A 21,778-nucleotide genomic window follows, 5' to 3' on the forward strand; every position below is an offset into this window, starting at 1 on the left:
ATCCAGGTCATGGGAAAGTGCTTGTTGAGAAGATTATCCCTCGCTGTTTCCTGCCCAGCCAGAGTTAACGAGTTTGGAGTCACATCGATGTCGACAACTGATTTCCTTCCCAGGAATGCGCAAAGCCAGTGGTATTCCACGACAAGCTGTCACTTTCTGGATCCAATGTCAAAGTTTATGGATCCACGACTGAGGTAGATTAGGGATGGGTTCTGGCTGTGAGAAATTTGACCTGCACTTCATTTGGCCCTCCATTTGAATGGGAATATTTGAAACGTTGCAGTATTATTATCTTTTTGCATCACCGTGCACCTTGAACGAGGTGTTTTGGAAGGGCACTGGCTTGGGAAGGACTTGGAGCCCACACCGGTGTGAAGTGTGATTCTCATCCCTCTGTGTTCCTTGTCACCCATCCTTCCCCCCCCCCCAGGTGGCAAATTTCACCACAATGGAGGAGAACGAACCCGAAGTGGATGAGAGACAGACCAAGGAATGGGATGACATCATCCCAGAGGAGCAGCGGAGAAAGATTGAAGAGGAGGCACGGCAGAAAGAGCTGGAGGAAATCTACATGCTTCCGAGGAGCAGGAGCTCAACAAAAAAGGTATCGAGAGAGGCACCTTCGGCCATCTCAAAGCAAGAGGGTGTTTCCACCAGGAAAGCTTTCAGCAGGAAACAGAAAGTGGGAATAAAGGCATCCTATTCTGGTTGGTACCGGTTACCAGTGGTGGTCTGCAGGGGTCGGTGTTGGGGCCCCTTCTTTTTATGTTGTGTGTAAATAATTTGGATAGTGGAATAAATGGGTTTTGTGACCAAATTTGCAGATGATACTGAAATGGGTGACAGGGCGGGTGGGGCTGAGGATACAGAAAGGCCGCAGAGAGACTTGGATAGATCAGGAGAACGGGAAAAGAGGTGGCAGATAAAATATAGTGTTGGAGAGTGTACAGTCAGGCACTTGGTTCAAGAAATAGACGGGCAGACTCTTATTTAGATGGGGGGAAAAGACAAAATTTGGAGGTGCAATAGGACTCTGGAGTCCTCCTGCAGAGGGTATCAAATACCCTAATGTTTTACCTCGGGTTGAGTTGGTGGTGAAGAAGGGGAATAGCATGTAAAAGCAGGGCTGTGATGTTGAGACTATAGGGGACTGGTGAGACCTCGCTTCAAGTACTATGTACAGTTTTGGCCACCTTATTTGAGAAAGATGTACTGGCGTTGGAGAGGGTTCAAAGAAGATTTACTGGAGTGAAATGAAAGGGTTAGTGTATGAGGAACGCTTGCTTGTCAGCTGTTGAACTGTACTCCTTGGAGTTCAGAAGGATGAGGGGGATCTGATAGTGACTTTTCGCATGATGAAAAACCTGGTCAAGAGTAGATGTGGCAAGGTTGTTTCCCATGGTCGGGGAGTCTAGGACAAGAGGGCACACCTTCAGATTAGAAGGGTGTCAATTTAAAACAGATGTGGAAAAATTTGTTTAGTCAAAGATTGTGAATCTGTTCACTTGTTGTCCCCGGCAGCTGTGGAAGTGAGGTCGCTGGGTGTATTTAAGGCAGAGATTCTCAGGTATTTGATTAGTCAGGCCATCACGGGTTATGGAGAGAAGGCCAGTGAGTGGGGCTTAGGGGAGGATGGATCAGCTCATGATTAGAATGGTGGAGCAGACTTGATGGGCTGATTGGCCTACTTCTGCTCCTTTATCTTGCGTTCTACCAGTGCTGAACTTGCAGCGCTGATGAGCACAAGAATGGACCTTTCGATCCACATGTCTGCTCTGCAGAAGATGCCTATGTTCCCTTGATATTCATGTATCTGCCGAGAAGCCTTTTAAGCATTTCTATAGTATCTGCTTCCACCACCACATCCCCCCTCAAGTCCCATCAATGTGGTGATGAATCACTCCAGCACTCTTTCCATGATATGCTGCTCGTTGACTTTGCAGCTGTACCAGAGTTGTGGTATCCTTGTTTAGAGAGGGGAAAAATTGATCTTTGTTCATATTCCCTGAAATCAGGGTCGTGCCATTCCTTGTGGTCCCTATGGCTGACTCAGGGTGTGGGATTGGATGTGTGCAACATGGGCAAACTGAGCCCGTTTTGCTCGTCCACAGGAGGTAAAGATATATTAAAAGGATATGAAAAGAAGAAATGTGAGAATGAATTTGGTTTTGTGAAAGGAGACAGGGAAGAGAGGGAGACAGAACTAGAGGAAAGGAGACAGGGGTAAGAAGATGGGGGTGGGGAGGGTGAGGGGTGGTGGTGGATTAGCCGAGAAGTTGGTGTTAATGCCGTCTGATTGGAAGGTGCCCAGATCGAAGATGAGGTGTCTTCCTCCAATGTACAGGTAACACGCACTGCCAGGCTGAGGCAGCCAACAAATTGGAACAGCTCCTCCATCCCCTCCAACCAGAGGGGATAAGCGTCAACTTAATACACCCACCCACCCACCCACACACACACACACACGTTCATCTTCCCCTGTCTCCTTTCCTCTAGTTCTCTCTCTCTCTCCCCCTCTGTCTCCTTTCACAGAGTCAAAATCATTTCTCACCTTTCCTCTTGTTTTATCCAGTTTACACCTTTTTTCCCTGTGGTCTGGGCTCCTCCCCCTCCCATCATTCTTCCCCATTCTTTCCCCAGCTTTTAATTCAGATGTCTGTCTTTTTCCACTCATACATTATAGAAGGGCTCAGGCTTGCATCGTTGGTGATATATCTCCTGTGGATGCTGCGAGACTGGCTGAGCCCTTCAACATTTCTGTGTTTTGACTCCAATCACAGCATCTGCAGACTTTTGTTTCACTCTTGGGCTCTGTAGCTTAATTGAGGAGTTGACCACGGGGAGGGAGCAGGGGCTGAAATGTGTAAGAGAACTGGAAGATGGTGTCCAGCCTAACCTCGCCTTTGCTTGCAGGCTCGGGCGCACGGCAGCGACTCAGATGCCGGATCGCGGCGACGGCGGCAGAGATCGTCTGGCTCGGAGAGCGAAACGGAGGAGAGCGAAGATGAAGAGAAGCGACCCAAGCGTAGAGGCCGGCCTCGAACGGTCCGCAGGGACATGGTGGATGGCTTCACCGACGCTGAAATCAGGAGGTGGGTCACAGCGAACCAGGATTGTCTGTCCTGCTGTCCGTGACAGTCCGGCTCACGCACCACTTTCTCGTGTCCACATTTCCGAATCTTGGAGATTGAGAAAGGCTCTGCTTACATGGCTCACTCTTTACTGCAGGACGCAACTGTTCCAGTGTTCTCCCCGCCTGCCTTCTACCTTGAAGTTATCTGAAACTGTTGCCAAGTCCTGCTCCTTTACCACACCTCCCCCACCTTCACCCTTGTTGATCCCAGTTGAACCAAGCCCCCACCCATCTTTACCTCCTATGGGCGCTGCAAGACCGTCTTGAGTTCCTCCAGCATTTGTGTTTTTACTCCACTTTAAAGTGCACATTCACATAACCAATCTTTCCACTGCCTTGTCCATCCCTTGGAACCTCTGTGACCTCCTCCATCCCTCTGCCTTCTAAGGTACCTTTGCTGCTCCACTTGTGATCTCTGGCCTTTAGTCCATTGGTGGATGTGATGGTCCTAAAACCCCAGCCTTTATTTACCTCACTCTCTTTAAGATGCTGCTTAAACACAACCTCTCACCATCCTCCGATCCTCTACTCGAAAAAACATTTTTACCATTGCCTGCCAGGTTTAAAAACTCAAAATCAGTGGTTTTCAATCGTTTTCTTTCCATTCACATACCACCTTAAGTAATCCCTATCCCATCGGTGCTCTGTGATTAGTAAGGGATAGCTTCAGGTGGGATGTGAGCGGGAAGGTTGAGGACCACTGCTCCAGACCCAATTGTTACTGGAATATTTTGCTTGAGAAAAATCGTCACGGGCCCATTTCCTTTGGAGTTCTGACAGCTTTCACACAACGAGGCAATGAGGGACGATTAAAACAGCGGTTTTCAAACTTTTTCTTTCCACCCACACCCCACCTTAAGCAATCCCTTGTTAATCACAGCCCCGATGGCGTAGGGGTGACTTAAAGTGGGATGTGAGTGGAAAGAAAAAGGTTGAGAACCACTGGTCTAATAATTTTCCCTTGAAACATGGGCAGAAATATTAAAATACTCAATTCCTGGTTGGAAGAGCATGGGGCTGATAGGTTATTGCCACTACATGTATTATCATATCCCCACAGGTTTATCAAGAGTTACAAGAAGTTTGGAGCTCCCCTTGAAAGGTAAGGCATCTTTCTGCACAGCCTTGCATCGTTTTAACTTCCCTCTCTCCGCCAAGGTCTTCGCCTCATCCTTCTCTTTGTCCCCTTCAAGGCACTGTGTTGTGGGGAAGACTCCCAGCAGTCCCTGCTGCCTTCAGTATCATTCCTCTTTCCAGTGACCTTGATCGAAACGGACTAAGACTCTTAACTGAGATGGTGTAATCTGGAGTGGGAAACAGCTCACTGCATCAAGCAATGTCAGTGGACCCGTCAGCCAGTCATAGAACCATGGACCATTACAGCACAGAAAACCGGCTCTTTGGCCCTTCTATTCTGCCCAGTGTCACTCACCTGCACCCAGTCCATAGCCCTCCATACCCCTCCCTTCCATGTATCTGCCTAAATTTTTCTTAAAAATTAAAATTGTGCCCGCATTCACCTCTTCAGCTGCACTTCACACCCCCACCACTCTCTGTGTGAGAAAGTTCAGCCTAATGTTCCTCCTAAACCTTTCACCCTTAACCCATGTCCTCTGATTTTTTACCTCATCTACCCTCAGTGGAAGAAGCCTAGTTGCATTTACTCTGTCTACCCCCCTCATAACTTTGAACATCTCTATCAAATCTCCCCTCACTCTTCAATGCTCCAAGGAATAAAGTCCTAACCTGTTTAACCTTTCCCTGCAACTCAGCTCCTGAAGTCCAACCACCATCCTAGTTAATCTTCTCTGCACTCTTTCTATCTTATTGATGTCTTTCCTGTAATTATGTGACCAAAACTGCACATAATTCTCCATAATCTCCCCAATGTCTTATACAACTTTACAACATCCCAACTCCTATACTCAATACTTTGATTTATGAAGGTCAGCATTCCAAAATCTCTCTTGACGACATGACTACCTGTGACACCACTTGCAGGGAATTATGTATCTGTATTGCTAATCCACAGATTTCTCCTTCTGGGTCTCCTGTCCCCTCCCAATCTCCCCATTATCCCTCTTGTTCAGTTCCTAATTAAATCCATCCCTCACATCAAAATATAGCATCTACCACCTCTTTGCTTCCACATCACCTCCCCCCCCCCCTAACTCTCCGACAACCACCCCCTCCCCCCCACTTAGGACCTTCTGCCCTTGCCTGGTTCTACCTATTGTCCAACCTGCTGCTGCCTCTCAACCTCTTCTCCCCCTCCTGGCTCCATCATCCCTGTCCTCACTTATCACGTGCAGGCCCCTACCCCACCCTTCCCCTTCACTACATTGACTCTCGACACTCTCGGTCCTGACACAAGAGTCTCAACCCAATACACCTGCAATCCATCTGCCTTCGCAGCTCCTGTCTGGTCCACTGCGATCCCTCAGCAGTTTGTTTCTTGAAGAGAATGTGGACTGTTTGACTGAGAGAAGAGATGGCTGATCCTATATCATCCGCGGCCAATGGCCGTGAACGAGAGGTGAAGCAGAGGTTGGACAGGAGTTGTTTGACTAAATATATACTTAATGCTGCCTAATCTTGAACACTGAGGCCACTTGTACAATAACCGTCCTCTGGATACGACACAAGAGCTTATTATATTAGCTTATTCAAATGCACTGAAATCCTTGCTGCAGCCACATAGGAAACACCAAAAACGATAGGGAAATTAAATTCACACAATACACTGAAACATGAAAGTTAAATAAATAGTTCAATAAATATTCACAGGTGCTGTTATTACAAAAAATGCAATGTTTCATAGTGCAGACAGATCTGTTGTGGATCCTGAAGAAGTTTGTGGTTCAGGTAGTATGGAGAGGCTGAGAGCCTGATACCTGCTGGAATAAAAAACAATTCTTTGTGTGTTGACTCGAGAGATTGGATGTTCATCTTTAACACTTTGGACTGTGTGTTCTTGCTCCTCCATCTGTGAAGAGATTGTTTGCGGGAAGGGTTTGTATTTTAAGATGTGTTAAAAATAGATTTAAATGTTTATTCTGGTAAAAAGAAAAGGATGTTTATGCTTTGCTTTTTCCCCAGGCTTGAGGGTATAGCACGCGATGCGGAACTCGTGGACAAGTCCGTCGCAGACTTGCAGCGTCTGGGCGAACTTATACACAATGGCTGTGTGATGGCTCTGAAGGAGTTTGAGGAACAGCTGAAAGAAAACCCAGGCCTGGAGGGTAAGTACTAGCCCTTGGACTCTCGTCACCCGTTGGATTTGCCTTGCCTCTTTGCCCCCCTGAAGTTTTAACCTCGACTCATTGGTGCAGAGACTGAGGGGACCTGGTTGAGGGCCTCTAGAAAACACCTGGAGTGCAATGTGTGGCTGGTAGAACCAATATCCCGCAGTGCTCGAGATCTCAGGTGCTGTCTGAATGGAGTTTGCCTCTTCTCCCACTGACTGATGGAATTTCCCTCAAGTGCCTTGATTTTCTCCTTCGTCCAGGAGATAATTGGCTGCTCAAAGTGTTTGGTGGAATTGAGAGAGAGGATGGATTGATGAAAGAGTGGGGAGAATAGAAAGGGGATTAATGTAGGGTTGGTATAAATATGGTCTGTTGAAGAGCCTATTTTGTGTTGAGTATCTACACGACTATTCCGTGCACTCCCTATATTTATAGATTGACAGCATGCATCCTTCAGAATAGATTAGATCCCTTGTTACATATTCTGCCAGTTCCTCATGGCAAACCTAATACTTAACATTACCTGTAGATCTCGAGCAAGCTGCATTTCTCTGCATCTACAAATGTAAGCCCCATGCAACTATTATCTTTAGTGGGAGCTTCTGATCTTGGGCCTCCATTAAAATGGCTCATTGATGGATACACAGACAAGCCACTTCCCTCATCTGTTTCAGGTGCAACACTTCTTTCTTTCAAGGCTCTGTTTCCTCACAGAATTTATCATGGTACATTTTAAGCTAGTTTAACCACAAGTTCTGCATCGCGTGCCATCCTCCAGGCATCTTGTAGCAAGTTAATGGAACTCAGCCTTTTGTTCTCTGCAGTCCCAACAGTGACCAACAAGTTGGTGGGGGACTCCCGAGATTTATTCCGAATGAAAGCAGGCCATCTGTTAATGAGTCAGTCAGAGGGTGCAGTGCAGGAACAAAGTGTGGCACTCACACCCTATTGAATTCACACTTCCCCAAAGGCTCCTGATAGATATTGGGTAACCTCCACGGCAGCATGGATTTAGGAGGTTGTGCTCTGCGAACAGCCGCTCTCATGGTATTTTTTTCAACTCTCTTGCAGGGAAGGGTCCAGGGAAAAAGAGAGGACCAACCATTAAGGTTTCCGGTGTCCAGGTCAACGTTAGATCAATTCTCATTCATGAGGATGAATTTGAAGCTCTTCATAAAGCAATTCCTCTCGACCCTGAGGAAAGAAAAAAGTGAGTTCAGTCACTTGTGACTGAGATGATAATGAATTGAGCCATTTGTTTTTCCACGAATAGTTTTCCCGTGGCAGTAAGTAGGAAAGTAATTCGCGCAGAGTCATTAATGCATGCTGTGCGTGATGTGTCACCTTTACTGCAGTGTGGAAAAGCCATTTTAAAGTGTTGTTGAGCTAGCAAGCACTGGGTGAGATTGGTTAGGGTTTAATTGCATGCCTTTGTTGAAGAATAATCAGTAGCCCCTTTCTCACTGCCAACCTTCCTAGGAAATAGGAAAATTTGCAGGGCAAGCTGACCCCAGGAGCCTTTCATGCTGGCCCATTATTTGCAGGTAATTCTGCAACTCAGGATTTTAAGGTGGGGGGGGGTCCGTCTCCAGCTGTTTGTGCTTTTCACACCGCTAGAAGGTGATTGGTGAGTTAACTCGGTCGGGCTCTGACATTGCTCCCTCCGCATCTCAAAGCCTGGTTGAAATCTACTCATCCTGCCTGGTTATGTCATTTCATACCGCGCGATATGAGCCGCCATATTGGCGGGTTAACTCGCATGTAATCGGCGGACACACTCAGCAATCACTTCATCCTGGGCCAAGTACTTGCCATTCCTAACCAGTTCTGTTGCGATTCCGAGTGACTTTTTTTTAATCCTGCTGTGCAAAATTTTGATGGGGACTTTCAAAAGCGAGGGAATATAAATGTGTTCCTGCATTAAAATTGCAAAAGTAAACAGCAGACGCTGGAAATCTGAAACAAAAGGAGATTGCTGGAAATGTTCAGCAGGGAGAGGCAGGGCCTAGTGAACTATTGGCCTTCAACGAATGAGGAACATTGGTCAAATTCTGTTGGTCATGAAGTTGAATCCCATTTCAGAAGTAGGGAATTTGAATTCAAGTAATTAATTACATGTAAATAATTTTTAAAAAAGGAATGATAACCAGATTGATATAAAAATCTGCTTGAATCACTGATGTTCATCGAGGAATGAAATCTGCCGCCCTTTCCTGGTATGGCCTGCTCGTGAGTTCACACTAACATGGTTGAACCTTAAAACAGCTTCCTCAGTTGACAGGCAATGGGCGGACAGTAAATGGAGGCCTTATCAGCGTATCCCGAATGAACAAATTAAACCATTATAAGATTGTGTTTCAGGCAACCAGAAAATTCACATATCCGGCATTTGCAACCCCGTAGATTGGTGGTGTGGGAGCAGGTTGGTGTGAGGAGCCCCTGGCGCATCCCCTCTTGTCCTACATGGCTCCATGTCCAAGATTCTGCTTGGATCCAGTCCAGTGACACAAGCTGGGTGGGGGGGGCTCTGCTACTTTGTGATTTGCACGTATCCTGCTGGTGCATGGTTTGCAGGTGAATCTCAGCAAAGCTGCCAATGTTTCCCTGACTTTACTGGGGAACCAGAAGCAAAGCCAAACGTGATGGTGGAAGCCCGGTGGTCATGGGATCCGCTGTTTGCGGCCACTTTCCTAAGTTGGGTGTAAGGCTCTTGCATCTAGGCAGCCTGAGAGTGGGGCAGTCACCCTCTTGTTTCCAGCAGTAGACTCACACCCTACGTCTATCTGGACCAGGGAAGGAATAGCATCCTTCCATTGGAAGGGAGTGCTGTGTGGCAGTATAGTTTTCACGGATATTTTTTGTTATTGTAGTTAAAAGATAATTTCTCCTTTTTAAAAAAGAGCAGTTTGAACACGTTTTAGTGGCTTCCAAATGCTAAGAGCATTTGAGGATGAACAATGAATGCAGTCCCTACTGACAGTGTCTGCACACATTAGGGTTAAATGCAGACATACAGCAAAGTTGCAAGCCCTTTCGGCCCACAAGTCCCTGCTGCCCAATTACAGCCTGCACCCCCTGTACATTTCGAACGGTGGAAGGAAACCGGAGCCCCTTGGGAAACCCCACGCAGACATGGGGAGAACGTACAAACTCCTTACCGCCGGGTTCAAACCCCAGTCACGATCGCTGGCGCTGTAAAGGCGTTGAGCTGGCCACTATGGCGCCTACGGTGTTGAAACCTCCTGTGCTCCACCAGCATTTCTGTGTTTTTACTGTTGATACTGAGATGAGTTCAGTGCGTGATCTCGAGGAAATTCCGTACTTTACCTGCTGTTCCTGCTATGTAGGTACCGCTTGCCCTGCCATACGAAGGCTGTGCATTTCGACACAGATTGGGGTGTGGAGGAGGATTCCAATTTGCTGATAGGGATCTATGAATGTGGTTATAGCAACTGGGAGCAGATAAAAATGGACCCAGAACTACAGCTTACCAATAAGGTAGGCCACTTGATGTTCCATTCAACAAATCCGCAGCTCACTTTGCATCCAAGGAATTGGGGAGAGAGAGGCAATTAATCGTGAGTTCCTTTATGGCAGCCATTTTCAACGGGAGCCATATTCCCCCCAGGGGCCATGGCACATTTAAATGGGGGGCCACAGACTGAAATCATGAAATCTTTTTGATGTAGTTCAGTGGTTTTCAAACTGCCCCCTAAACACACATTTCATGAAGTAATCCCTAATGTGCCATAGCTGCTCTGTGATTGGTAAGGGATTGCTTAAGGTGGTATGTGAGTGAAAAGAAAAAGTTTGAAAACCACTGTTTTAGTCATCCCTAATTGACTCGTTATGTGCACATTTCATAATTCTAAAGGAAATGGGCCAAGGACAATTTTTCTCAAACAAAATATTTCAGTAACAATTGGGTTTAGAGCAGTGGTTCTCAACCTTCCCTTCCCAGCCACATACCACGTTAAGCAATCCCTTTCTAATCACAGAGCACCAATGGCATTGGGATTACTTAAGGTGGGATGTGAGGTTCAGGGGCAGTTTAGTTGGTGGGAGAGAAGTACAGAAGACACAAACTGAACTGACTGCTTCACAGGGAAGGGAGCCCATAAGCTTTGAGCAGGTCCAAAGGGGGCCAGAGCCAATTTTAAAAAGTTAAGAATGGCTGCTTTATGGATCTTGCTTTGTTTTAGACAACAGTCCTGGGGACCACAAAACACATTCAAATCCTCCTACAGTGCGGCCATTGTCTTCCATGTTCTGCCTGGGGTTTACTCTACGCGAGGCCAGAGCACCAGGGGTGCCTCAGCTGCCAGGGGAGGCAGCAGGATGTTGGGTGCGCGGAGTAGAACAGGGCCACACATGCTAGGCCCTGCCGAATTGGTGAAATGAGTCGTCCCAACACCAAATCTGATTTTGGGTGTTTGCTTATTGCTGGTGACCATAATGTGTTGTGTTCTGCTGACAAGCGCAGGGCCTCAAGGAAAGCCGCGTTTGCTGTCTTTCTTCCTTGCCATTGTGGCGGAACAGCAGTGAGGGTGGGTGGTGGGCCTGCTTCGCCTTCAGCCAGGCCACTCCCAAGGCCTCTTGGGCACCCATACCTATCTTTTTTTTTTAAAAAACTCTGCCTTCTCACAGGTGCACTGCCTGTGATCAGGACATGGGGGAGAATGAGCACATGTGTGAGAGTGGATCCGTGAGCGTGTGTGCACACACCATTAAGAGTGAGGAATTAAGTCCCAGAACATAGATGGGATTCATACCAAGGATCCTCAAAAACTTTATAGAATTGAAACAATGAAGTCGCTCCGTGAAATTGCCATGAACACCTTGGTGCATTTGCCAAGGAGTTAGACCCAGACTTGGAGAAGTAAAAGCAGTGTTAAGAAGCTGAAAATATCTAGGTAAAATCCCCATTGACACCGCGCATGAAACGCGTGGTTTAATGTAGAAGTCGATATTTATTTGGCTGCGTCTCTGTCCCATGCTTCAAATGGTTCCTGTTTGAGTATTGGCGGTTCCTTTCCCCTTCAGATCCTCCCCGATGATCCCGACCAGAAACCGCAGGCCAAGCATCTCCAGTCCCGAGCTGACTACCTGATCAAGCTGCTGAAAAAGGACATGATCAAGAAGGCGGGATTGAAACAGGAAGAGGAGGTCAGTTTTGAGGGAGCTCCCAATCTCTCACTGGGGCAGAAAGATCCCATAAAAAAAACACAAACGGGAAAAATAGAAAAAGGGGCTTGCTTAGATGGTGAGGTTTCACTTTTTAAAATTTAAATTTAGATATTCAGCACATAACCTGCCCTTCCGGCCCACGAGCCTGCGCTGCTCAATTACACTCCATCAACCTACACCCCCCCCCCCGGTACGTTTTGAAGGATGGGAGGAAACCCGAGCACCCGGAGGAAACCCACACAGACACGTGGAGAACTCTACACACTTCGCAGGATTTGAACCCAGGTCCCAATCCCTGGCGCTATAATAGCGTTCCCCTAACTGCTGCATAAGTCATCGGTAGACTTCCGGAATCCAAGAAGGGATTTAAGGAGGGAACGGCCACAGTTGGGGAGACAGGGCACAAATTGGGGGATCGTTTCGCTGAGCACCTTCGCTCCGTCTGCGACAGTAACAGAGACCTCCCAGTAGCCAACCATTTCAATTTTGTGTCACACTCCCACATTCACTTCTGTCCAAGGCCTTGTGTACTATCCCACCTGATTTTCCATCTGGGCCCTGTCCTACTAGATGGCATTAACATTGACTTTCTGCTGACCTGCTCCCCTCTCTCCCCTCCCCCTTCTCTTCCCCTTTCCAGTTCACCCTCTCTTCACCCAGCCATCCCTTCTCCGCCTAACACCTCCTGGACCACCCCTCTTTCCCCTTCCCCACCTTTCTTCGGACACCTTCCAACATTTTCCCATACCTCGATGAAGTTCTCAAGCCTGAAACCTCGGTTCTGTATTTTTACCTTTTCTACATGAAGGACCCTGCTTGACCTGCTGAGTTTCTCCAGCATTTTGTGTTTTTTGCTGCAGCCACAATCCTGTTGATTGGCAGATTGTGCCACGCCGTATCACACGACTGTCAGTATTAGTTGTGGAAGCACAGAAATGCTGGAGAAACTCAGCAGGTCTTGCAGCGTCCACAGGAGATAACTGACGTTTCGGGCCTGAACCCTTCCTCAAGGTAGTATTAGTTGGTTGAGCTGAATGTTTCTGCTTGTGTGCTACTTACTCCAACAGTTCTCTGCAGAACGTTCTTCCTTAAATAACTGAGAAGGTTTTAGCACCTTGTTGGAACTCATCATTAAGTACAATTCAAACATCAAGGAACCCACAGTAGGAAATGGGATTAACCAGTATGTCTTCTCTCAGAGAATCGCGGGTGTCCAGAGATCAGGTTCACTGGTGTCGTAACCTTCATGATGATGTTCCTAGTTGTCCCCTTCACCCACTCCCGTCCAGGATTGTCTGCCCTTATTACTTGTGACAGCTTTTTTGTTGGGATGTTTCTGGAAAATGAAACTTAAACATCCCTCCTCACCACCCCCCCACTGATTTGTCTCCACTCCCCATTTGCTGTAAATTGATAGTTCCACCAAGTAACCGGACAGAGAAGATGTGGACTAGGGGGTGGTCACTGCAGTCGAGCATCAGCACAGTTGGGTCATCCATCTCAACACTCCATCCCTGCCCCAACCAGCACTGAATGTACTTGGTGACTGGAGGAAAGTTCAAGGGAGACATCATACAACCATAGAACACTGCAGCACAGAAACAGGCCCTTTGGCTCTTCTGGTCTGTGCCAAGCGATTGACCTGCACCTGGACCACAGGCCTCCATGCCCTTCCCATCCACGGACCTGTCGACATTTTTCTTAAATGTCAAAATACCTGCCTTTGATTTGAAAATATTGCCCGGTCATTGCCACTAGTGGGCCACAGCATGTTTGGTCAGAGGCCAGATGGGCCTTAGCCCAAAGTAAGGTTGAAAGCACCATTCTCCATTCTGCATTTACCAACTCAGCTGGCAGCTCATTCCACACCCCCACCCTCTCTCTGCATGAAGAATTCCCCCCCCCCCCCTCCAAATGTTCCCTTTAAACTTTTCCCCTTTCACTCTTATCCCATGTCCTATAGTTTTTAATCTCTTCTAACCTTGGTGGTAAAAGCCTGCTTGCATTTACCCGATCTATACCCATCAGAAGTAGGTTTCATTTTACACAGAGAAGTGGTGAAGGCCTGAAATACATGGCAGGGGGCAAGTGGTAGGTGGTGGAAGCTGCTGCAATCGGGACTATCAAAAGAAAAAAATGGAAAATTATGGGCTATGGGGGGCAGGTCCACATCATGGGCCAAAGAGCCTAAGCTGAGCTGTGTTGTTCTGAGTTCCATGGGCATCCTCTGGGGTAGAAAATTCCAAGCAGTTGATTGACCAAAATGTCGAATACCCTACACTAAAGCTCTGCAAACCTTCTTGGTTTTCGTTTCTAGAATCAATGTGGTCTCTGGGATTGCCTCTCATTTGTCTCTGCTGGATAATATAGATCAGCCATTCTCAATGGGGGTCATATGTTCCCCCCCTCCCTGGGGGCCACAGCATGTTTCTCTTTAAATAGTTTTATTGGTTTTATCAAGTAATTGTTACATAGGTACATGATAATAAAATAAAGTAGTAACAAATGCACGTAATCATAAAACTGGTATGTAACATTGTAAAACAAAAACACTATACTAATTGTCAACCCCATCCCTTTGGAGGCGACTGGCTAAACATAAACAGTCTACTAACTAATAAAAAAAGGGAAGGTAATCAATGGGATTTTTAAAAAATCAAAAGTAAACAAGCCATATAAGTTTTGAAAATAATTAAGAAATGAACCCCATAAGGAAACAAAATGAAGATTCATTTCAGTAGTGGAACATCTAATTTTTTCCAAAGTCAGTCATAACGGGCCAATAATTGAGTACGAATGGGAGGGACGGACTGCATCTTTCTGGGTCATCACAACGGTCCTTCTCGTGATAAGGGAGGCGAGGGCAACTCCATGGGAGAGTGAAGCCGTCAACATCAAACCCGTCGGCCCACTTATTCCAGAAAGACCAAGAGAAGGATTTGGACTCAAAGTTAAAAACTAAATACAAGGTACAAAATACTCCCCTCCCCAAAAATTGGAAAGAGAGGGACATAACCAGAACATAAGATCCAGTGTAAACCACCTTCAGTTATACAGTTATTACATTTAGATTAGAATGGAATTTAGCCAATAGGACTTTGGAATAGTGGGCCCAGTGTACAACTTAAACTGTAATAATGAACATCTAGTGCAAAGAGAGGATGAAATGCATTCATCTCATGTAGTTTCAGAAAATATCTGTTGAAAATATTGTCCCATAATTTTTTAATTCTGTCCAGGAAAGTATCCCTAGATCCTAAAAGTAGCCACAGTGCATTTAAGGAGGGCCACAGACTGAAATATGTAGTCAGTAGGAGAGGAGTACAGAAGAAATCAACTAAACTTGACACAGGGAAGGGGGCCCATAGACTTGAGCAGAGTCCGAAGGGGGCCACAGCCAAAGTTGAGAATGGCTGAAATGGATGGCCATTCTTATTTGTTCTCCATACAGCAGCCCTCTTCCATAAGAATTTCTTCTTCTGCCTGAAGGATTTGTGTTGGGTACTTAACTCCAACACCGAGTCAGCAAGCTGGGCATGGACCCTTCTGTCGCTGGCTAGGTTTTAATTGTTGCTGTATGTTGAACAGTCTAAGCCAAAAAGGAGGAAACCCAGAGTGAAGAAGGAGAACAAGGCTCCCAGGCTGAAGGATGAGAGTGGCAATGACATCTCCTCTCCCCGTCTTTCTGACAACGCTTCAGAGGAGGACGGTGAGCTGAAGGTGAGTTTAAACCATGGGGATATCCCAGGCCTTTCTCTTCCTGTTTTGGGAAATAAATGGGCAACAAAATCCAGGATGATTTACTGGAGGGTGGTGCGGTTAGCATAGAGGTTAGTGCAGAGTTGTTCCAGCGCCAATGGTCTGGGTTTGACTCCTATCTGTAAGGAGTTTTCCACACGACCTGCTTGGGTTTCCTCCAGGAGCTCCAGTTTCCTCCCGCTCTCCAAAACCTTACCGAATTGTTTGGTTTGGTAGTTGGGAGGCGCAGGTTTAATTGGCCGAGAGCCAAGAGCTTCTGTCTGCTAATAAGCCGACCTCCCCAACTCTCTGATCCCCAGAATCAATCTCAAGAATCTGCATGTAGGAGTGATCGAATTGGCACCACACATTCTGCTCTTTTTCACATCACTTTCCAAGTTCCATTAAAGTATTATGAACAAAATTACTTCCAAAGATCTTTCAGGCAGTGGGTTTCAGAATAACCCCTGTTGTTCAGAATTCAAGCAACCAGCAAAAAAAAACTATGGAAAATAAATAGGAAAGAAATATGCAAGTTTAAAATTGGTACGCTTCGCCATTGACACCATCTCAAGCAACCGGAAAATTCACTTATCTGACATCTACCAATGTAGGTGCAGAATACCAGGGGTTTTAACTATATAATGAATCTTTACCTTGAAGATTTTTCTCTGATGTAAACCAAGCTGCAGAGAAATGGACCAGTGTGGGCTTCTTAATTGGGTCTGGTTACAAGGATGGTTTTTGGTTACTATCCCTCCAGGATGGTAACGTGGACCGAACTCTCGTGAAGAAAAAACTGAAAAAGAAAGATAACAAGGAGAACAAAGAGAAGGGTGACCTTAAGAAGGAAAAGGATGGGCAGAAAGGGAAAAAGAAGACCAAGGCCAAGAAGGACAAGGTAATGAGAATGTTGAGCGGTGCAGCCAGATCAGAATAGAATCTTCCATGTACAGTGTCATCCAGAATATTTGGGGCAAAAACACTTTTCCTTTATTTTCCCCTGTGCTCCACAGTTCTACATTTATAATCAAACAATTCACTTGTGATTCCAGATTTTAGTATTTGTATACATTTTGGTTTGACCACATAGAAATTACAGCACTTTTTGTACACAGTACCCTCATTTCAGGGCACCGTAATGTTTGGAACCAGAGTTCAGCCATTATGAGGCTGAAAAACAAGAATAAAACAGTAAGAGACATCGCCCAAACCTTAGGATTAACAGTTTGGAATATCATGAAGAAAGAGCGTGCTGGTGAGCTCGGTAATTGCAAAGGGACTGGTCGGCCAAGGAAGGAGAATATGATGACAGAAGAATTCTGTCATCCAATAATGCCCGTCCAATAAATCAGAAACACTCTTCAGGTGGCAGGAATGGATATGTCAATGACTACCCGCCGCAGAAGAATTCATAAACAGAAACTCAGAGGCTACATTGCAAGATGCAAATAATGATCCCAAACGTGCTGCTGAAGGAACAAAGGAATTCTTCAAAGCTAAAAACTGTAAAGTTCTTGAATGGCCAAGTCAGTCACCCGACCTAAAATCCAATTGAGCTCGCCTTCCATACGCTGAAGAGTAAAGCCTAGGGGACAAGCCCCTGAAACAATCAGAAGCTGAAGTTGGCTGCAGTAGAGGCCTGGCAGAGCATCACCAGAGAAGATACTCAGCACCTGATGATGTCTATGAATCACAGACTTCAACCAGCCATTGGATGCAAGGGATATGCAACTAAGTTCGAAAAATGACTAATATTGCTTTATCCCAAATATTCTAGTTCCCTGAAATCCTTTAATAAAATCTGGAATGTGCACTTTAATTACTGATTAATTTGATTACAAATTCAAAACTGTGGAACACAGGGGCAGATAAAGGATAAAAGTGTCTTTGACCCGAACATTAAGGAGGGCACTGTATGTGGTACCTTTTCCAAACCCAGGGTGACTCTGTCTGCTCTGTGACTGAGAATGGACTTGCCTGGTGTCGGTGATACTGTGGAGAGTCTGTTGGTGCTGGGATGTTGGAAAGTTAGGCAGTGAAGTATTCAGAAAATTTCTACATTGGAAGTATCTAAAAAAAAATGTGACTTGGGTATATTATATTTATTGGATAATTGTTCGAAAGACATTGCGCTACTATTGATAAACAAATCTGAAAAAGAGACAATTCCTTTAACCTTCCAAAAAGAGACGGCTTGATCAATTATAGACTGTTGAAAAAATAATTGAGAGAAATGGTACTAGTTTGGTGACCAAAACTGCACACTCCAAATTTTGCTTCACCAATGATTTGTACAACTTCACCATAATATCCCAACCCTTAAACTCAATACTTTGATTTATGAAGGCCATTGTACCAAAAGCTCTCTTTACACCCTGATCTAACTGTGATGTCACTTTCAGCAAATTATCTATCTGTATTTCCGGATCCTTCTGTTCATGCCGTGCTTATGCTCTCCTCACCTATCCAGTCTCACCACCTTTGCTTATCCAATATCTTATCACTTCACCCGCTCTCTCCCTCCCCCACCAAGCTATCGCCCCCATCCTTTGTGTTTGCTCTCTCCCGTTTTCCCCTTCCCTCTATGGTTTTGATAAATTTCTCCCCGCGGATACTGCCTGACTTGCTGAGTCCTTCCAGCTTCTCATTGGTCTAGGTGATAGCTGGCTGCGGTCAGTTCCATAACTAAACACTAACTGGGGGGGAAAAATCGCAGAAAATAAATTGGTTAAAAAAAAGGAAAGTTAAAAATTGTCCCTAGTGGTTTGTTCGCCAATTCTCAAGCAACCGGAAAATTGACTTATCCGGCATCTACCAATATCCGTAGGCACTGGATACCAAGGGTTTTGATTGCAACAGGTCAGAGGTGGTGAAAGAAACAGAGTTAGCACTACAGGTACTGATCTCTGAGCTATTAGCTCCCTTCCTCTCTCCAGTCTGTGGCCTGTTGTGTGCTTCTGCCACTTTGCTTTTCGGTGTAGAGTGGCGAGATGTGTTGTCAGTCTTCTATACCAACTATTCTCAATGGGAGCCCTACGGCACCCACCACACCCCCACCCCACCGGGGACCACAGCACCTTTAAATAAAAGCCTTGTTTTCTTTTCACCTCACATAACAAATACTTTTTATGTAGTCGGCAGGAGAGAAGTACAGAGGAAACCACCATTTTGACTGCTCCACAGCCAGGGGGGAGGGGGGGGGGCGCTGATAAAAATGTTCAGCAAAGTTTTGAGAGGGGCTGTAGCTGGATAAAGGTTGCGAATGGCTGTTCAACAGTATTTCTTTATGCCTCCAGATGAAATCGGATGCCAAGGACAAGGTTCGGAAATCTATTTCCAAGGGTCCGGTCCACATCACTGCAGGCAATGACCCAGTGCCAATTGGAGAGGAGGGAGAGGATGAATTGGATCAGGAGACATTCAGTATTGTAAGTGACTAAAGCAGAACAAATTTATTCGTAATTAAAATTGCACTTTGAAGGAAACAGGAAAAAACGTTGCAGAAATTAATCTGGTTTGTTTTTGGTGAGTCTTCTACTGAATAATGTATAGGAAACGTTAGCAAGTGGCCTCTTTCATGGCCTCAACCAGAGGTTGATTCTTGAGCAGTAAAAGTGAACAGAGGAGGTGCTGGCTTTGCTGAATCATAAGAACATGAGAAATAGGGGCAGGAGTTGGCCATTCGGCCCATCGAGCCTGTTCCGCCATTCAGTGAGATCATGGATGATCTGATGATCGGCTCATCTCCACCCACCTGCCTTTTCCCCAGATCCCTTAATCCCTCTACAATGCAAAAATTTATCCAACCTTGTCTTAATATTTTTGCTGAGGTCGCCCTCACTGCTTCAAGGGGCAGTGAATTCCATAGATTCATCTCCCTCTGGGAAAAGCAGTTCCTCTTCATCTCCATCCTAAATCTACTACCCTCAATCTTGAGGCTACGTCCCCTAGTTCTGGTCTCCACCACCAATGGGAACAACTTATCTATTTCTATCTTATCTTTGCCTTTCATAATATTAAATGTTTCTATAAGATTCCCTCTCATTCTTCTAAATTCCAGTGAGTACAGTCCCATTCGGCTCAATCTCTCCTCATAATCTAACCCCCTCATCCCTGGAATCAACCTGGTGAACCTCTTCTGCACCACCTCCAAAGCCAGTACATTCTTCTTCCTGTAAGGAGACCAGAACTGCACACAGTTCTCCAGATGTGGCCTCACCAGGACCTTGTACAGTTACAGCAGAACCCCCTCCTCCCCCACCCCTTCCCCCGCTCCTAAACTCAGTCCCTCTAGCAGTGAAGGCCAAGAGTCCATTTGCCTTCTTGATCACCTGCTGCACCTACAAATCAATCTTTTGCAATTCAACATGTGACCTTGCCTCTCCTCTCCCCCCGCCCCCCCCCCCCCCCCCCCTGCAACTCCATCACCACCCGCTCAGTGCAAGGAGAGAATGAGGCCGGTGAAGAAAGCTCTGAAACAGTTGGACAATCCCGAGGACGGGCTCTCAGAGAAGGAGCAGCTCCAACACACCCGCAGCTGCCTGCTTAAGATCGGAGACCGAATCACCGACTGCCTGAAAGCCTACAACGACTCTGAGCACGTCAAGATCTGGAGAAGGTACACCCGACAACCCTGCGCGCTCCTTGCCTGCCATCTGAACCCCGGCAATTTTAAATCACTGGCCATTGCCACACCGATCTGTCTACCCTCCATTGCCATGGCGAGGCCAATAGTAAATTTTAGGAATAATATCTGGCCAATCTACGATCCAGCCTCACGAACATTAAATTCTCTAGTTTCTTTCCCCTTCTCCACTGTACCTCTTCCTCACTGATTTCCTACTACAGCTTTGTCCACCTCCACCCTCTTCCTCCTCGCACACAAACATCGTTTTTCCTTTTCAAAACCATTCCGGTGGACCGGTTGGCATAGCAGTTAGCTGCTATTACAGCACCCGCAACCTGGGTTCAAATCTCTCACTGCCTGTTCCCCATGACCTGCATGGGTTTTCTCCTATGTTCTAAAGGCGTACAGTGTTAATATATTAATTGATCACATGGGTGTATTTGGACAGAGCGGGTTTGTACTATCTCAATATTAAATTTTAAATTGTTTTATTTCCCACAGAAATCTCTGGATATTTGTCTCCAAATTCACCGAGTTTGATGCCCGGAAATTGCACAAACTTTACAAGTTGGCGCAGAAGAGACGATCCCAGGAAGAGGTAAAGGTATTCAAGATCCACGTTTGTTTCTTTTCTGCTGCGTGTAGTGGGATGGGAAAATGATTGTTCCCCCTGATTCCCTCCGTCTCGTTCTTTCCCCTTCCACTGAAAAGAGAAAGTTAACCCCAGGTCAAGAGAGAGAACTGGATTGGTCAGGCCCAGGATTCCTCTGGCGTGGTTCCCTGCCAGGAGTCGAACCACAGGCACTCCTTTGCAAAGGTGAGAGCGTGCAGCTTGCCTGTGACCTGGGCAGCAGGCAGGGTGAAGGAGCTCTGTAAACCTGCTGGCAGTCCAGGTGAGCATTGATGACCAAGGGCACTTACCTCAGGATGGTGGGGAAGAGAAACACCTGCCTGCAACCTTTGCATCAATCAGGTGACCTTAACTGGGAGATGGTGAAGTGACCATATTCTCCTTGTTGATCATGATGAGTTTATTGTCATACACATTGTAAAATGTACAGTAAAAGCCCTGGTGGATGCCGGTTTAGTGAATATTCCGGTTACTTGAGACTACGTGTTAGGTGAATGGAGAACTAACCGTGAGGCACGCCTCTTTTAAATCTGAATTTTTTCTTTTTTAAATTTTATTAAGTTTAACATATAAGCTTACATACATTTTTTAAGTAAAGCACAAAACAAATCAGCTCATATACATGCAAGTACAAAAAAAAATTGGTGGAACTCCATCGACAGTTCCTTGATCCATATAAGAAACAAGTGATTGAATTAATCTATGATAACCACATTAACCCCATTTTTGCCATTAAGCCAAATTTTAAAAAAAATAAAAGAAAACAAACAAAAAAAAACCTAAAAACAAAATCTAATCGACCCTCTCCCTCTAATCGAGGTAACCTTGTATAGCGACCTCTAGACATCGGACAGAGAATCTCTGGGCATTCAAATTCTTAATTCTTCATGTCTTTACAAATGGAAACTTTCTATCTTTAATATTGTATCTAATTATCTCCAAATGTAATTAGGACATTGCATTATGTAAACGCTGTGTATGGGTAGGTGAAAAATCATCTTTCCATTTCAATAAAATTGCTCATTTGGCTATCAGCGTGGTAAAAGCTAAAACTTCCTCTTGAGTTGCAGACAGAATTATGTCTGGCTCACGTGAAAAGCCAAACAAAGCAATTATCGGACAAGGATCTACTTTGTATTTTTTACCCATTTATTTTCTGCAACTTTTTTTTGCCAGTTGCTTGAATTCTGGATAACAGGGATTTTACTGTA

General features: G+C 45.7%; 1 protein-coding gene across 13 annotated transcripts in view; it reads left to right on the forward strand.

The window, feature by feature from the left end:
* chd2 (chromodomain helicase DNA binding protein 2) overlaps positions 1 to 21,778 on the forward strand; it is a 112,393-nt gene that overhangs the window by 82,993 nt on the left and 7,622 nt on the right. For 9 of the 13 annotated variants that reach the window (XR_011349011.1, XM_069912168.1, XM_069912165.1 and 6 more), the window contains 12 exons: positions 431 to 604; positions 2,914 to 3,092; positions 4,194 to 4,235; positions 6,233 to 6,375; positions 7,453 to 7,591; positions 9,729 to 9,879; positions 11,425 to 11,547; positions 15,157 to 15,288; positions 16,070 to 16,207; positions 18,606 to 18,737; positions 19,749 to 19,927; positions 20,438 to 20,540. Coding sequence is in view for 10 of the 13 variants with exons in the window: in XM_069912168.1 (XP_069768269.1) it covers positions 431 to 604; positions 2,914 to 3,092; positions 4,194 to 4,235; positions 6,233 to 6,375; positions 7,453 to 7,591; positions 9,729 to 9,879; positions 11,425 to 11,547; positions 15,157 to 15,288; positions 16,070 to 16,207; positions 18,606 to 18,737; positions 19,749 to 19,927; positions 20,438 to 20,540 (1,635 nt within the window). In the remaining 3 variants the exon portion in view is untranslated. The remainder of the gene's footprint in view (positions 1 to 430; positions 605 to 2,913; positions 3,093 to 4,193; positions 4,236 to 6,232; positions 6,376 to 7,452; positions 7,592 to 9,728; positions 9,880 to 11,424; positions 11,548 to 15,156; positions 15,289 to 16,069; positions 16,208 to 18,605; positions 18,738 to 19,748; positions 19,928 to 20,437; positions 20,541 to 21,778) is intronic. The other 4 variants (XM_069912166.1, XM_069912167.1, XR_011349013.1 and 1 more) reach the window with 3 other exon arrangements.

The sequence above is a fragment of the Narcine bancroftii genome, chromosome 14 (assembly GCF_036971445.1).
Source record: "Narcine bancroftii isolate sNarBan1 chromosome 14, sNarBan1.hap1, whole genome shotgun sequence".
NCBI lineage: Eukaryota > Metazoa > Chordata > Chondrichthyes > Torpediniformes > Narcinidae > Narcine > Narcine bancroftii.